The 17,133-nt window shown below is 34.4% G+C and overlaps 2 protein-coding genes across 4 annotated transcripts in view; one reads left to right on the forward strand and one right to left on the reverse strand.

The window, feature by feature from the left end:
* Nucleotides 1-2,432, reverse strand: part of LOC108688921 (solute carrier family 12 member 7) — a 92,843-nt gene extending 90,411 nt beyond the window's left edge. The window contains exon 1 of the mRNA XM_018195472.1: nt 2,134-2,432. Coding sequence (XP_018050961.1) covers nt 2,134-2,203 — 70 coding nt within the window. The 5' untranslated portion in view covers nt 2,204-2,432. The remainder of the gene's footprint in view (nt 1-2,133) is intronic.
* Nucleotides 2,433-7,013: 4,581 nt separating this feature from the next.
* On the forward strand, nt 7,014-13,653 carry LOC108688890 (bromodomain-containing protein 7). 3 transcript variants are annotated; one of them, XM_018195423.1, is made up of 3 exons: nt 7,014-7,108; nt 10,875-12,575; nt 12,802-13,653. In XM_018195423.1, exons 2-3 carry the CDS (start codon nt 10,985-10,987, stop codon nt 13,476-13,478), a joined length of 2,268 nt encoding a protein of 755 aa, XP_018050912.1. In that variant the 5' UTR covers nt 7,014-7,108; nt 10,875-10,984; the 3' UTR covers nt 13,479-13,653. The 3 variants fall into 3 exon arrangements, with proteins under 3 accessions (XP_018050912.1, XP_018050910.1, XP_018050911.1); XM_018195421.1 differs by lacking the exon at nt 7,014-7,108 and adding an exon at nt 8,410-8,587; XM_018195422.1 differs by lacking the exon at nt 7,014-7,108 and adding an exon at nt 9,946-10,048.
* The last annotated feature ends 3,480 nt before the right edge of the window (nt 13,654-17,133 follow it).

Below are 17,133 nucleotides of genomic sequence, written 5' to 3' on the forward strand. Positions count from 1 at the left end.
TATAAGACTTTGTAAAAACATCTTAAAACAGAAGAATAAGAAGCATCATGTAATAAAACAATTATAAAACAAAATAAAATAAAATTATTATAATTATTATAAATAAAATAAATATAATAATTATTATAATTCTAAATTTTATTTAAAATAAAAATAATTTTGTGGCTCCATACTCAAATTCTAAAACATAAATTCTCTGGATTCTTATTGCGGAGAGACATCCCCTATACATTACCCCCCAGCGATATGGAATGAAAATAATTGAATGTAATTGTTTATGCAAATGTAAGTGAATGTGGCAAAGTTAATGTTATTCATATCGCGAATGTTTGCGAACATCCTTTATCAACTTGCGCTTGATCAGCTTCGCTATTATATCTATTGTCTAGCCAAATGTTTCGTTCTGCAACAATGTGAAACGATTTTCTTCTATTTTGATTTTCTATGATTAATTCCCATCGTCACGGCGTATTTTTAACATTTCTTGGTAAAGATATCTCCTTAACACAAGTCGTTGACGATCGTCAACGACTATTAAAATTCAATCATTGATTCGCTCTATTTTGCAAAAAATTACTCGTTTTCTGAATATCGATATCTCAAGCAGAATAAGAAATAGTAATAGTCATTAAAATGACGTCAAAATGGTTCCAGAATGATTATCATTAATCATCCGAAGCAAGCGGTAGATCTACTACGCAATGTTGTTTGAAGTAAAGATTCTAATAATAGATAAGAATAAGAATAACAATTTTCTTTGTGAAAACGTTAAGATAAAAAATAAAAATTATTATATTTGTGAATTTACTATTAATTTTTAATTCTATCTGTTACCGTAGTAATTATTTTACACAAATGTCAAACAATTTAATTTCCTTTATGTTATATCTGCAAATTTCATTAAAAGACATTAGAATCATTAAAGAACTTGTATTCTCTTTTGTACAAGTTATGTCACTTTAGTTCTTTGAAATTAATTTAATCAACATGTATATTAAACACTTTTCACAGATCTAATACGACCCAAGTCTACAATTGTGTTACAGATTTTGGCGTCAGCTCCGAATAGAATTACCATATCTGAATCACAAGAAAGAGTATACATATGTATATATATTATACTTTTACATATATAAGAAAAATCCTTCGATCACCTCAGTAAACAATTCAGTATCAGGCTCAATATCTGCTCTTTGCCTTAACAAAAAGTGAATTGCAACGTTATCGAAATGTTGGCATTCCAAAAATGAATATGGAGATAATCCACATAGCTTATATGTACTTTTTAAAGAAAAATAATCCAAGGGCGGAATATGATGATTTTTTTATGTATTAAATTTAGATATTTAATAAAATAAAATTTTTAATTTCGATTAATAATTATTATTAATATAATTTTAATTTAAAATTTTAATGACCAGAAAAAAGAGTTTTATGATCATAAAAAGTATATGTATTCTTGAAAGAGTATGGCTGGTAATTTCTAACTCCGGAGAATTAAAAATAGGACTGTTACTTTTGACAACTTCAAAGATTCAAAGCTTCAAAGCATTTTAAACTTCAAAGATTTAATTAATTTTATAAATTCAACTCTTTTCAAAGCTTCGAATTGTTAAAATTGTCAAAAGTAACAACTCTAATTAAAAGTCACTTTTGGATCGCATTCATTTTAACATTACTTTGACATTATCGCGACCTTATTCTGCTTGAATAATCTGATTCCAAGTTCTTCAAAAAAATATCCGATTATTGCTCGATAAACAACTGTTCGTTATGACACTCAAAGGGGTTTCTACATGAAAACATATGCCTATTTTTCATTTCAATCGCTCAGATCTTTTTCTAGACGTTCAAAGAGATCACGTGGCGCTAGGGTTTCGACCTGCGACATGCGCTAGCCATGTCGTCGACGTGAAAGCGACGCGAAGCCAGCTGCGAGCGACGATCGCGCGCAACATGGTGGGTTGCATTTTCGCATAAAAACACATATCGCGCGCACGCGAGCGCGGATACTTTCCACAAAGAGCACGTGGTAAGAGAAGTATCTCTTTCCTTCGCGCACAGAAATAACAAACGCTTGTGTGCAGTACACGTTCTTTCATACTCAGAGACAAACGGAGCAAACAAACTCACCATAATCGCGCACCGGCTGTGGACTGTAGCTCGCAGCGTTGCTCGCCGGCGTCACACGAAACCTCTCCATGCCTCTTCTTCTGCTTGCTGCCCTCTGTCACTGCTCTGCCACTGTTCTTCTCTTCGCTTCTTCCTGCGAGGGACGGTGCGGATGAGGGATGGGAGGCTAAATTCGCTATTCGATCATCCGCGACGCGCGACACATAGGACAACAATGACAATCGATGTGTAAGAATCGGCACATTCGCACGCGACCACTCGCGTGCGCACTCCCCATTCACCAACGTGAAATTACAGGACGCTACTGTGCGCGTCGCCGGCTGAACGCCGTCGCGAGCCGCGACCGGCTCGGCGTTATCTTCACGCGGAATGGCGCGACGGAGTGGGGGTAAGGGCAGTGACTGGGGAGCAGCAGGAGCGACGCGATAGTTACGCGCGGGAGGGTGAAAGGGAGGGTAACGTGGTATATCGAAGAAGAATTGGAGTCCATTGTCCTGGGACAAGAAATAATGGGCATTATTCCGCTTTTATTTTAAATTTATTTTAATTATTTTAAAACCGTTTTAAATAATGTCTTAAGATGTTAATACATCTTCTCTGATTGGCTTATAACATGGCTTAAGATTGTACTTAATCATAAAAATATAAGAATTGTAGGTCTGTTTTGATCTTTTCGTTTATTTGCGTTCTCTATAAAAGTTATATTTCTATCAGCTTACAGGTATCGAAATTAAAATAACCAATCATTTTAAATTAGGAGGAACAGTCTCAAATTTTAATTCTTCATTCCCTTTTATAAAACGTTCCAATTTTTGTCCCAAATTAAGAACCTAGTTACGAATTGTTCCTCTTTTAAACGTGAAAATAATAAATGTAAAAATAATAAATGTGAAATAAATTATCAACTGATGTGTGAAGAATTTTATGACTTTTTATTTAAGCACCAAATTATTCATACATTCAGAAAAATATAATTTTAAAAAATAAAATTGAATTTTATTTCTAGCTAAATTGAATTGAATTTTTGGCGTGCTAATAACTGCGAAATGGAAAAGTGAAATAAAGAAAGCTTATCATAAAAATGTTAAAAAGACAATGGATGTAAAAGGGACAGTAAAGCCAAGAACGAAAGTAAAAAGATAAAAACGAATGATTCACGTGAAAAGTGCAAGGAGACTGGAGGATAGGACTTATTCACAATCAGTAAGGGAGTGGACATTAAATTGGCAACAAAGAGAACCCGTGAGTTCGTAACTCGATATATTCCTACATTCTTTATTCCGTAATCGTGCACGATATAGGGTGTGTCCAGTTCGCTCTCTCACGGGTTGCACCACCATTCATCGCGGGCGTGGGTGCGCAGTGACGTAATTAGCAAGTTCATAACTGACGTATAGACCGAGATGATTTCAGATAAAAAACACAATGTTTCTGACGAAATTAACCGACTCTTGTATGATTATTTCTAACAAATATCTATGGGCATATCCAGAATTTTTTCGAAAGATTTATCAATTCTGTTAAATAAACAATATTTTTTGCATTAATGAATTGCTTTTTTCAATATTTTAAAGCTTAAAATATTTTTTTTTCATTTGTATGTGAAATATTAGGTTTTGTAAAAATCATAACTTTTTTTCTCCTGAGGGCAATACATATATAGGATAAAATTTTTAGGAGAAATGTGAAGCTCAATTTTATGGACATGTCACTCTTTGTGGATATGTTTATATTCCATGTTTATACTCACTTATAGTGAATGCAAGATTATAATAATGGAAGAGATTTTTTATTTAAAAAGTTTTAGTTGTAGAAAATAAACATTAACAATTTATTAACAAGTGTCGAATCTAAAAAAAAAGAAGTCTTTTATAGAATTTATTTTCAATCTGGAGTAAAAAAACTGAAGGACAACACACAGTGTTCCAAAGCGATCACACCCATCCACCAAGTACTAACCGTGCTCAACCGTCACTTGACTTCAGTGATCAAACGAGAACTGGTACTTTTGATTTGGAAGTTATCCGAAGATAAAAATTATTTGATAATAGTTAAAGATTACTTTAACTTTTCATCTTTAAATTAAATAACATACATATATACATATAATAAAAATGTATATACATACATATACATGATGTTTCAAACTCGAGCACCATACTAATGGCAGGTTCCTAAAATCATTTTATGACAAAAATTCTAATACACATAATGTATACAAACTAAATATTTTTTAACATAATAAATATGAATAATTAAAAATATCAGTAATTTTATTTTCGCCTAAGAAATATTTATATCGATATTAACAAGAAACAATTATTTGTACCATCTGAATGCGCCAATTTTAGACAATATAATATTTGCTAACTTCAAATCATCATAATTCAAAAATTATTATAGCCGTTTTGTCATTAAAATTTTCGTCTCAAAATGACTTCAAGAATATCTGTCTTTAGCAGATAATGCGTCGAGAAACACTCTTATAATAAAATCATTAATCTCTGAACATCGATCTTCTTTAATCTATATTTTGGACAATAATTGAAGAAAACATGGACATAACAGATTTTCACTTCCCAACGAGTAAATAAAGTTTACACATTAAAATCGGTCGAAATTGTTAGAAGGCAGGTGCTTTTGAAAAAGAAGCGATTTCAGGGTTATGTGATGCGGTATCACCGTTACACAAAATCGAGTAATCGGAGAAAAGCCTTCTTTCCTGCTTGTTTCTTTTTCAAGGTAGAGATTGTGTAACTTATTTTTTAGGACAAGATTCGTTATCTCGACAACGCCATCGTTCAGACGACAAGCTGCATAGATAAACTACTATTTTTTTATTTCTATCAGAAAATCATTTTCTGTCTGCATCTCGCCCGAGACATAATGCATAAAACATTATTGATTATGCGCAAGTACTCGTCCGTTCTCGCCGTTTGTTCGTGAATTGTTGCACGCAGAGATAAAAATTATAAAAAAAAAAATAAAAACTTGAAGTTTTAAAATTTAATAGAAAACTGTTCAATAATTTAATAATAAATAAATAACATAAAAGGATTACGAACCAAGATGAATGTTTTATGCTAATAACTTTTTACTAATTTTCTACTTCGCCCTAAAAATATTTTACTCCAATATGTATTTTCTGTAGATATTTGATAGTATAGTTTTATTGATTTAACTCACATAAAATTTTTCCATTTATTCAAAAGCTTCCCATGTAAAAATAATAGTAAATCAGAGATGATCAATCTTGTCTGTTACAATAAAGGTTACAATAAAGGTTAAAAATTTTTGGTGTACTACAGAATTAAGAAAAAAAAGACTGCAATATTATACTTTTTTCTTTTGAATTGAGCAAAAAATTTCTTCTATTTAACAAAATGTATTTCTTTTACTATATTCTGTTTTACATTCGTTTAAAAATAAGTAGTTTACTTAAAAATGAAATGCAGCCAGAATATGTAAAAGTAAAAAATAAATTTAAAAGTTGTTATTTTAACGTATCATTTTGAATGTTCTAAATTTTTCTCTGACAGTACGTATTGTGACAAGTTTGAATAAGAATTTTGATAAAAAAAATTTTTATTCCGCCCTAAAAGTCTTTTACTCGAATATGTATTTTCTGTGGACATTTGATGGTATATTTTGTTGATTTATAATTCACATGGAATTTTTCCATTCATTTAGGCACGTTACCGAGAATTAATGAGAATGCTTTGCGTGCTGCGGGTTGGCCACCCCTGCTAAACAATGAAATTGTAATGTAATGACTCACAATAAGTGACGACAGATACTTGTCAGATCCAGTTTCGAAAAGGAGTTATCAACCCATTAGACTTTACAACAAGGCAAAAACGTTTCCTCGATATTTATAAAGTTATAAAGACAAAAGATATTAAATAATATAGATATCAAACATTTTAACGATGAATATCAAAAAGAATAAAAATTCTATTACTAATATATTTTCTTTATTACACTCTAAAAATACATTTGTGTGGATTTAACAGCATACGGTGTTTATGTAATTTCAACACCATGTCGGTGTTGATATTAATATGATGAGATATTAAATTACGAGTTTCAAACCACACCTTGGTGTTGATAATAAACTATGTATTTTATTTTAAATTCACATCATGATGGTATTAATATAACAATAGATTCAAATCCACATCATGATAATGCTGATATAACACGATGAGAATTATACATTTATCTAAATATCGAATGATGTTAAATGGATATTTTTAGAGTGTAGATTTTTGCTAAAAAATAATATACTTTTTTAATTGAAAAATCTCGATTTTCTACTCGGATTTCACTCCAAAGTAAAAAAAAACCAGTTTTTCATCTCTAATTACGCGTAGATATCGACATGATTTTCTTTACTTTGTCTCTAGAAACCGGAGTGACTTCGTGAAAGCACTCAATGTCAAATCCAGTGTCGTTTTACTTTACTCCATGATGCTGCGCGACACCATTTGCGGAGATAATCTAAAATCACACGTCGCGCCGAAGGTGAAGGTCGGGGGGAGACAAAATTTTATTTTTACCGACCCGGCGTGTCTGTCATCGTATAACCGTCTTTTATTATCTCGCGTTCCACGAACGGTGATTTCACAGAAGGGCGCGAGGCGCGATTGCGAAAGTTCAGTCGAGAACGGCGCGGGAGTACGTGCGGTATTCCTCTCCTTTTGTGTTACTCTTTCCTTCTTTCCATTTTTTTTCTTGCCAGTCGCAACCCGCAGGAACGCGCGAGCGGCGTTTCCCTGTCTCTCTCATTTTCTCTCTCTCTCTCTCTCTCTCTCGCTTCCTCTCGCATCGTCTGGCGTTTCGAGCGCGAAACAGCTGATAGAGCCGTCCCTTTAATCGCGTATCGCGTCGCCGAGTCGTCGGTCGTCGCGCGAGGTGAGTCGCTGGCCGACCACCGGGAGGATCTTGTCGTTTACGTGCCGCACGATCAGCGCAGGTGAGTATCTTGTCGCGGCGTCCGATAACGTCGCTCGCCGGCTCGCGAACCACCTTTGTAGGTTAGGGAAGGTTTTCCGCCCGTCCGTCAAGCGTACGACGTACGTGGTATGAACGGATGAACGCTCGTAAACTCGCAACGGTCGCCATCTTCGAAACGCAAGTCGACTTTCGTGTGAGTAACTTAGCCGGGTGTACTTTTGTGATGCTTTCTCATTCTCGACATCGAGAGTATGAGACGATCTCGTCACCGAGGCCGAGAATGAAAATATCTCGTCGGAGTGAGGATTCCAGATGAAATGTATACATCAAGATCCTTTCTCTCCATCTTCCTTTGTTTGTTATTCTCTCTCGTTCTTTTCACGATGGAAGTCACCGAGAATCTCATCGACGCGAAGTATCCTTGGTAAAAAAAACTGTCATAATGTCTCATAATATTTTTAAGAATTTGTCGTATTTTAAGTTTATGAAGATTTCTTAAAAAGTGTCTTAAACTTTTTCAGAGTTTATAAATTTTCTTTGGAAATTAAAGATTGGAATAGAGTGACAATTCTTATAATATTTTGGAATTTATATGTATGAGGAAAGATTTTTAGACTTCCTCAGTATTTTAATTCGTATCAAAAAATCAATAATTTTTCAAAAAGTTAAAAGTTAAAGTAAAATTATATAGAAATTTTTAAAAATTCTGAAAAATTATATGAATTTTAACAAAAAATTGTTACCACCTTGGTGAAAAAAATACTCATATTTTATAATATTTTCAAAACTAACATTTTAGATTTATGAAGATTTCTAAAAAAATCTTCAACTTTTTCAGAAATTACAGAATGAAAAAACTTAGAAATCTTAGAATATTTCGAAATTCTAAAAAAAAATTTAGACTCTTTCAGCACTTCTGTAAAGTTTATTTTGTATATAAAATCTGAGAAATTTTCTAAAATTATAAAATTGTACAAAGATTCTAAACAATTCTGAAATTTACATAAAAATACTGAAACATGAAGAATTTTGAGAAAAATTTTCATCAAGGATATACCTTTTCGTTCGCTTTGCTGAAATTAAATCGATTCACGCTTTTTGTCGCGAATTTTCAGTCAATATAACCTTTTTTGATTTGTGAATTTAAATGCGGTATCTCCAGTGTGTGATGTCTAAATTCTTGATGAGAAAGTCAGATAGAACATAAAACGTCATTCGAAATATTCAAATGACGCGCGCGACGCGCCGCCATGACGGCGAGTCGAAACGAGAGGAACGGCGAAACGGCGGAACGGTGAACGGTGAACGTGACATCATCAATGGCCGCCGCCGCGCGTGTTGTCTGTGTACGCAACGGAGCGCGGCACTCTCGTAGGCCGTTGCAGTAACTCACGCAAAGGACGCCGATACTTGATTTCGAAATACGAACCTGCGGTTGGAAGTGTTCGAGACATGGGCTCAAAGAAGCACAAAAAGCATAAGCGCGAGAGGCACGAAGGTGAGGAACGAGTGGTAACGATGTGCCGCGATTTTCTCCAGTTGATCGAAATTCCCGGTCGTACCTTGCGTCTTCGACGGTTTGCGACGATTTTCTTCTAGTTTTAAACTTCGAAACTTTCTTCTTTTCTGCCGCTCATTTAATCCGTCAATTGTCCGATAAAAAACTGTCGTCGGTCGTCTCGTTTCGACAAATAAATAGCCTGTATCAATGTAATGTCAAGATCTGTGTCAAACAGTGTATGCTCGTTTCTACTAAAGATCCTATATCAGAAATTGGCCATGAGTGATTTTGTCAAAATCTTGCAAGAGAGAAAGATATATATAATTTCTTCTTGTATGTGTGTATATATATTATCTCACTCCACAATCTTAAAGTTGTAAAGAGTGAAACACAGTAGAAGGAGTTAGAATGAGACATTAATTGTGTTCAGTAGAAAAAGCAGCTTTGCAGCTGTTGTAAAATTTTTTAATATGATTGATTTATACATTTATACCTAATAAGGAACTAAGGACAAAACCAGTTACATTAAAGAATTTTATATTTGCAGAAGTGCTTTTTCTGCTGAAAGTTATTGTATATACAGGGAGAAATTATATACTTTTTTCTTGTTGGAGTTTGACAAAATCGTTCGTAGCCGGACTCTATTATAAGATCTCTAGTTTCCAATATAGATTAATTCTCAGTTCAACTTACTCTTCATTTTTTTTTCTAATTGTTATGTTCATTTCTAGCAATGTACAATTTGAAAAGAAAATATCGGTGTGAATAATAACATGAGGTATCCATGTAATTCCCACTATATTACTATTGATAACGTGAAATTAATCGATTTACTTTTTATCTTTAGTGCTTTCCTTTTAGGAAACATGATAACAAATAAAGTTTTATTTTTGTTATTCATTGAATGCAAAGATGAACGACATTCGTGCCGACTGTGTCTCCTAAAAGGAAAGCAACCTATCTCCAGGCTTAAAAAGTATAAAAAGATAAATTAGACTAAAGTTAATCTATATTGGTAGATATAGGCATAGAATAGAACGAAAAGTAAGTTGAATCATAATCTACATGGAGGCGTGACGAGGAAGCTCCATAGTGTAGCTTCCTCCATGCTAGAAATATAATTAGATTTATAAGAATGTATATGTTACTGCAGCATCATTACATCGCACCAAACTAAGCTGTGTACTTTTATGTCAATCATCATTTAAAAAAAGGATTCGAATGAAAAATGAGAATGCTTTGGGGTGATGGACCGTCAATCTTTGCGCCTCAATTTGTAAAATGGTCCACACTCTTTCCAATTTTCATTGGGATCCTTCTCATACTCATAGTTTAATGATGCACAGGAATGTTGACTTCGTTTTCACCACGGACAAACTGAGAGTGAGGTTGGAGTAGAAGCGAGGTGGATACGAAAGTATAAACCGAGCGTTCCGCAGCAACAGGCGCGACGTGGAAGTAAGTGACGTGTAACAACGGACATGGACTGGTCGCACGACAGAAGCTAGCTGTGCTTCGAAAATTATCAAATGCCCCAAACCCTTTCTTTTTTTTGTCTGTTGAACCCGTTGAAGTGCAACAAGATCCTACAATAAGAATTCCTCCTTGTGGCAAGGGAGTAGTATATGTGTTTAGATTACAGATAGATTACACACACACACACACACACACACACACACACACACACACACAAACCTGTTGCACTTCAATCATATAATTCCCTTGGCTGTTATGTATCGTGGCATTGAGAGCCACATATGCTTCGCTTGACCTCCTAGCGAGGTATTTTCAATTTTAATGATTGCTCTCCCTGGTTATTCCCGCCGATTATTCGATTTGATATAACGATGAAGATTATTTTATAGCGTATATTAAGATTTGTTTGATTTATAAGTCGAGTTACTTCCATCTCGCTTCCAGTTTGTTGAATGTGAAAACAAAGTCACATGTCCTGTTAATAAAATCATTTTTACATCATCGTTGATACAATTCCTATCCTATGTGTTCTCCTTACCGTAGATTTTATATCTGTTCATCATTTGCACCTCCTTTCTTTCGGTATCTTTATGTCATGCAACATTTCCGACGTCATATTTTTTTTGTGTTACTATGTTGTATCTCGTCTTGCATAATCTTTTCGCAAAATATCCTGATTGCTGCATGTGGCATATTTTTCAACAGATCATATATTTGGCTTTTAGAACAACAATTTTAGTACACTGCTTAAAAAAACATTATTTTAAGTACTCAAAACGATGGCTAACTATATCTTTTTCTTCGACAGAAAGTCAATACACAACGACGGATAAGACGCCTAGTCTGAAGTTAATCTTAAAGGTAGGAGGTAGTACTGGAACACCCGAACACGGCAGCGAGTCGCCAAGTCAAATCACAATGCTTTCGCAACATTATCAACAACAATTGGGTCTTAACTATTCCGTTAGTCAAGGAGATGCAGAATATGATAGATATGTTGGTCACAAAAAACTCAAGAAGAAGAAGAAAAAGAAAGATAAACGACACAAGCATCATCATAAAGACAAGAAAAGACGGAGAGAGGAATCGAGTCAAGAATCAGTTGGTGACGCCGATGAGAATCTGGTCGAGCCTGTGCCTAAGAAGATTTGTACCAATCACAATCAGTTGTTGCCACCCAGACCGCCATCGGGTGGCGAATTGAGGGTCGGTGTTGGTAACGTAAGTTCTCTGTCGCCACATCGCGAGCCTAGAACATGCGTCCTCAGAAAGATAGCAGAACGCACACCTCTCCAAAGGTTATTGGAGCATTTATTGAGATCCATGGAAAAGCGGGATCCACAGCAATTTTTTGCTTGGCCAGTCACAGACAGCATTGCGCCTGGTTACTCTCAAATAATTACGAATCCGATGGATTTCAGTACAATAAAGCAAAAGATAGACGACAATAATTATCAGAATTTGCAAGAATTCGTGGATGATTTCAAGCTCATGTGCGACAACGCCATGACGTATAATCATCCCGATACCATCTACTACAAGGCGGCGAAGAAATTGTTGCATGTTGGTTTGAAGATGGTCACTCCAGAGAAATTACGGCAACTTAGGCCAGTCCTGATGTACATGAACGATATTACAAAGGAGGAACTTGGATTTGAATTGGGCAACGAAGATCTTAATAATCCGAATGCTCCTGTGACAGAGGAACAGATAGAGCAGGAACGCGAACAGGAGGAACGTAATGAGGAGGCAGAAGAGCTTAGGAAAGAAAATCAAAGAAAAATGAGATTGGCTAGTTTAGGAAAGTTCGAGGCTATACCGGACGACTTGACGCCAGAAGAAATACTGAAACAGGCTAGAGGTGCGGCTAAAGCTGCGGCGGAGAAACTCAGTTTGAAGAGGGTCAATTCGAAGATGGGTTTCCTGCGGCAGAAGAAGGACGGTACTACTAGTCTGCAGATTATTGTACCCGGGGACGGGATTATTCCTGGAACCAATCAAAGACCTGTATCCTTAGGACAGTTGATAGGCAAATTGAATCACGGTACTGGAGCATTGGCTGGATTCCGGGAGGATCGAAGGAACATGTCAAAGCCAGTGAAACCTCTCTACTATGGTGCGTTCGGTTCATACGCACCTAGCTATGACTCGACATTCGCGAATCTTACCAAGGAAGAAACCGACCTAGTCTATCAAACATATGGTGACGAGACTGCCGTGCAATACGCTGAATCTATCCTAGACTTTGCCAAGGATTGTGATTACACATTGACCATGGTCGACGATCTGCTGGATATTCTCACAGGTGGCGATCACAGGAAGACGAAGAAATTCATCGAGGAAAAGCGAAGACTGAGAGAAGAGGAGGAAAAGATCAAGCATTTATTGGAAAAACCCATGCAAGACGTGAATCGTAACATTCCGTTGCTGGATAAGGTCAAGGTTGATATCGAACAACTAAAGACACTATCGGATCTCGGTATCGACATAAACTTCTTAGACAATTTAGGTAATTATAGTAACGATAAAAATGAATGATTTAGCATTATTTTAAGTAACTGAAAATATTATCGTTTCCTTATTCTTATCTTAAAATGTCAAAAAAAAATCAAAAAAAATCAAATCACCAAAAAAAATATTTTGTTTCATAATGTTGTCGATTATAATTCAATAATTTCGAGATTAAAATTACTTCTCTTTCGTTATACAATTACATGTTTTTTTTCTATTTACAGAAGAGGATTTTAAATATAGCGAGGAACGTGCCGCTCTACAAAGTCGTCTTGACGACACATCGCAAATGCTGGGCCGGTTGAAGCAGGTTCAACACGAGCGTTTGTCAGCACCGCCACCGGCCCATCTCTCCAATGTTCCTAAAGCAGCGGACACGGAGGTAATGCTTGCCGAGAAGATCACAGACAATCTCACCGATATAGCAAAGAAACTGCCACCGTCAGGGATCGCGCCGGTCGACGGATTACGTAGAGCTATGGGCATAGCACCTTTGGGCGGACCAGAGCCCATGGAAGTCGAGCCGATCACGCACAACCCCACTATAGCCACTGACGGTTCGTTACTGCCGAATCCGAGCAATGGTAGCAATCAGGTGCTGTCGAATCTGTTACCGGCCCCCTCGCCAATTCAAAATGCGAATCTACTGAGTCCGACCGGCCAGCAAAATCAAAATATCAGTATTGTGGGCGCGAATCAGCCGCCATCGTCAATTCAAATGCAGATCGGTATGACGCACAGCAGTCAGACGCCGCCGTCTTTACTGAGTGCATCAGAACCATCTGGCGTGGTGGCTGACCTCGAGTCTGAATTGCGCGAATTCCTCGAGAGCGATCCTACGCTAGGACACTCGCCTCTCCATGATGATAAAACTTTGGAAGACATTCTGTCTGAGTCTTAGTGCGAGCGCGGAATTCGAATGTTCCGCAACTCCCCATAATTTATAAATAAGTAATAATTATAAATTTATAAATAGATATAAATTATAAATATATTCTGAATCAGAATTCTGTAAATTTTATTATTGATACGCTACTTTCACATGTACGATTAATAAATCAGATCATATAGTCCTGTGTCTGATTTTTAATCACTTTATTTATTTCAAACCTATTCCACATTATCTTCAGTGAAAAATGCGACAGAAACGTTTTAAAGTTAAAGACACAAATGATGTTAAAGTAAATTTTTTAGATTTTAAAGTAAATGAAGTATTTCATGAATATATTAGTGATAATATCGCATATATTGTTCATTTGCTGCAACAAGACTTTTCAGAAAATAAGTTTGAACATTTTAAATTAGAAAAATTTGTAATATTAATTTTAGTGTGATTTTAGTGTGATAATTGATTGCAGAGAAATTTTCATTTTCCATTTTTTTGTAAGCAAATAAAAAGTGACAATTTTTTAATTATTGTATTTATCATAAAAATATACTTTTGATATGAGAGATAAAAAAATTTTTTAAATACTTAAGAGAAAATATGTATAGATAATATAAATGTATAGATAATATAAATGTATAGATAATATAAATATGTATAGATAAATTTTTGATAACACTATATCATTCTGTAAAGTATAAAATAATATAAAGTTTTATTTATCTTCATAGAGATATACCTATTATTCCGCGCACAGTAAGTTGCATTTGTTACGCGATGCTCGTAACATTGGAATGTAATTTACATATATCGATACTCAATACGGCATACCACATTATCAAAACACAATGCCGGTCTCATATACAGTATATATCGAAAGGCATATAAAGAAAATGCACAATGATGCTATTGATTACTGATAAGTGTATAGCCACTATCGTGTATTCTGTATTTCAAAGTGTAATGGGAAGACGAACGGCTATCGCAATGAGTTTTACTCGCGGTCGAAAATAAAATCACGGCATGCTCGATGAAGCAGATGATGTTATGAAACATCTTATATACCATGCAATAATGTACACATGACTACTCATATTCCGTGAACGTTTCAAGTTTCAAAGAGATTAATGCGCAATTCAATTCGCAAGTCTCGAATTTTAAGTTTAGGAATTACAATCAGAAATACAGAAATATAGAAACTCTGAGACTTCTGTGAGAATCGAAGACATAATAAGTTAAAATCATAACAAAGAACTTTTATCTATCGTTTATTTTTATAGAAAAATATTTATTAAAAAAGCACATATCTTTGTATTTTCTTTTATATCCAGATATCAATTTTAACCTTCCAGAACTGATACATAAAAATCTACATCATAATTATTGATGCTGGATCTATAAAATCCATTCAATTTATGATAATTAGACCTTACTAATTCATTTCAAATTTAAACATGACTCACATAAAAAAGAGTAAATACTATTTTTAAAAAATATTTCAAATTTGCAGGTGACAAAATATTAATTTACGTGTAATAAAAAAATTGAATTGTTTGACATTTTTAACAAGAGATTTACTTGAATAGGTTCAATAGATTCCACTGTCATTAATGATCTGTTTCGAAAAGTTAATAAAAAAGCGAGACTGCATCTTTTTCAGTTTTAAATGCTTTTTTCAAATGATAGATTTTAATTTTAAACATAAATAGCACGTGATTGTATATAATTTTCTCTATTCTAATTCGTTTTAAAGTAAAAAAAAATATTTTATTTCGATTAGTTTGAAGAATAATGTGCAAAAGCACAAAAGACGAAGCAGCAATGAAACTCTATATATATATATATATATGATAGCAATTGTAGTAATCCGTTTATATCAGACAATATCGTTTTAGCTGTTGTAGCTGACAATGCAATCACGTGCGTTTGCGTTTACGAGAAATGTGTAATTCCTTTCCCATAATCGTATTTCTGTACCGCGTGTTCGGTGAGTTGATCCTGACAACGAGATTACGCAAATGCTAGAGTTTATTTTCGGAAATCAGAGCCTTTGCGCCACGTGCTCTTTGAACTGAGTTTAATGACAAAAATAGCTTGCCGTGAAAGAGGCGTAATCACACCGACATCGCTATCGGTATACCGCTGTCAAAGATAAATTGCAATGAATATTAATTAACCGTAAAACATTTCATACCACGTTCGCTCCATAAAGTGCAGATTTATATTTATCCTTTTCATATGGAAAGCAAGGAAGGAAGTGTTCATCCTCTACGATCTGTAAAATAATGATCGTCCAATTTTTATTAAAAATCACGGTTTATACGTACCTTTTTTTAAACGGAAAAATTTGAAAAGAAAAAATAATGACCGATTTAGAGATCGAAATCACTATAAATGTTTCAAAGCATTTGATTTACTAATTAAAAGAAAATATTTTGCTAATTGATCAATCAAAAACTGCTTCAAAGTATTTGTAGGAATCCAGGAAACGGTGGAATACTGATACGACTTATTTAAAATAAAAAATAAAAAATAGATTCCAGAAACTTATTTCAAATACATATAAAATAAAAGATATGTATTTCAGTTAATTTTTAAATAGTTAATAAAAAGGATAAAAAGGATATAAAGTTATTTAGAATTTATTATTTTAAATAACTTCATTTGATCTGTTTCTTAACTATAAGTACATACTACACACCTTAATTTTTAGCAACTTTATTACTTGGTCACCCTCAAATTAATGCGACACTTGAAGCGACATAAAAAAACACGTTCGTCTCGCTCGAGGTCACCGAGCGAATGCTTGCGAATGCCTAAGTGATGACGTAGCAGCCGCTCCCCTTTGCTGTTCGAGCTCCCCCTCGCTATTCGCCGTATTCGCGCTCCCCCTCGCATTTCGTCGGTTGTCGTCGCGCCGTTCGGATGTTCAACTGTCGCGTTGCGTATGAAAAATATTCAATTTATTTAATTTATTCTTTCTCTTATTTTACATGATTTTGATAAACGAGTATCATTATATATTTTGTGCTTTTTCTTTGTAGCATCTCTAACATTTATTCAATTATATATTGAACGATTCTTCTAAATGTAATTAGTAATTATTCGCATATGAGATATTTTTGAGATATTCCAATATTATTCTTTTTAATGATTCATACTTAAATGAAGGTTGATAATATTCTATATATCCTTTCTATAAAAGATATATAGAATATTATCAATCTTTATTTATATATATGTAAATTTTCTTAAATCAGCAAAACTATTCGTGTAGATAAATAATTTATTTCAAATATAAAATCAGAGATATGTATTCCACTTAATTTTTAGATAAATTAGCGAAGCTATTCTTTTCGTGTAGGTATAAATAATGGAACCGCGAAATGAAGCGCAAAATATGCGATCGATATTTCTCTGAAATTCTGTAATAATATCTACTGAAAGAAACGAATTATATTCAGCTTATTTTAATTAGAATACGTCGCATATTATGTAGCGACGATTAGCTAACATATTTAATTTCGCACGACGTCGCAGTGCGTTATTGTAAACACGCGTGACCTTGTTTGAAAATTGAGACTCAAGCTGCCCGGCAGGCAACGGTCGAGCTACGTCTTTCGTGAAGTGCGTCACATATTATCCTGCGGAATGCGGTCGTGATGAGACG

Source organism: Atta colombica, unplaced genomic scaffold, assembly GCF_001594045.1.
Source record: "Atta colombica isolate Treedump-2 unplaced genomic scaffold, Acol1.0 scaffold248, whole genome shotgun sequence".
NCBI lineage: Eukaryota > Metazoa > Arthropoda > Insecta > Hymenoptera > Formicidae > Atta > Atta colombica.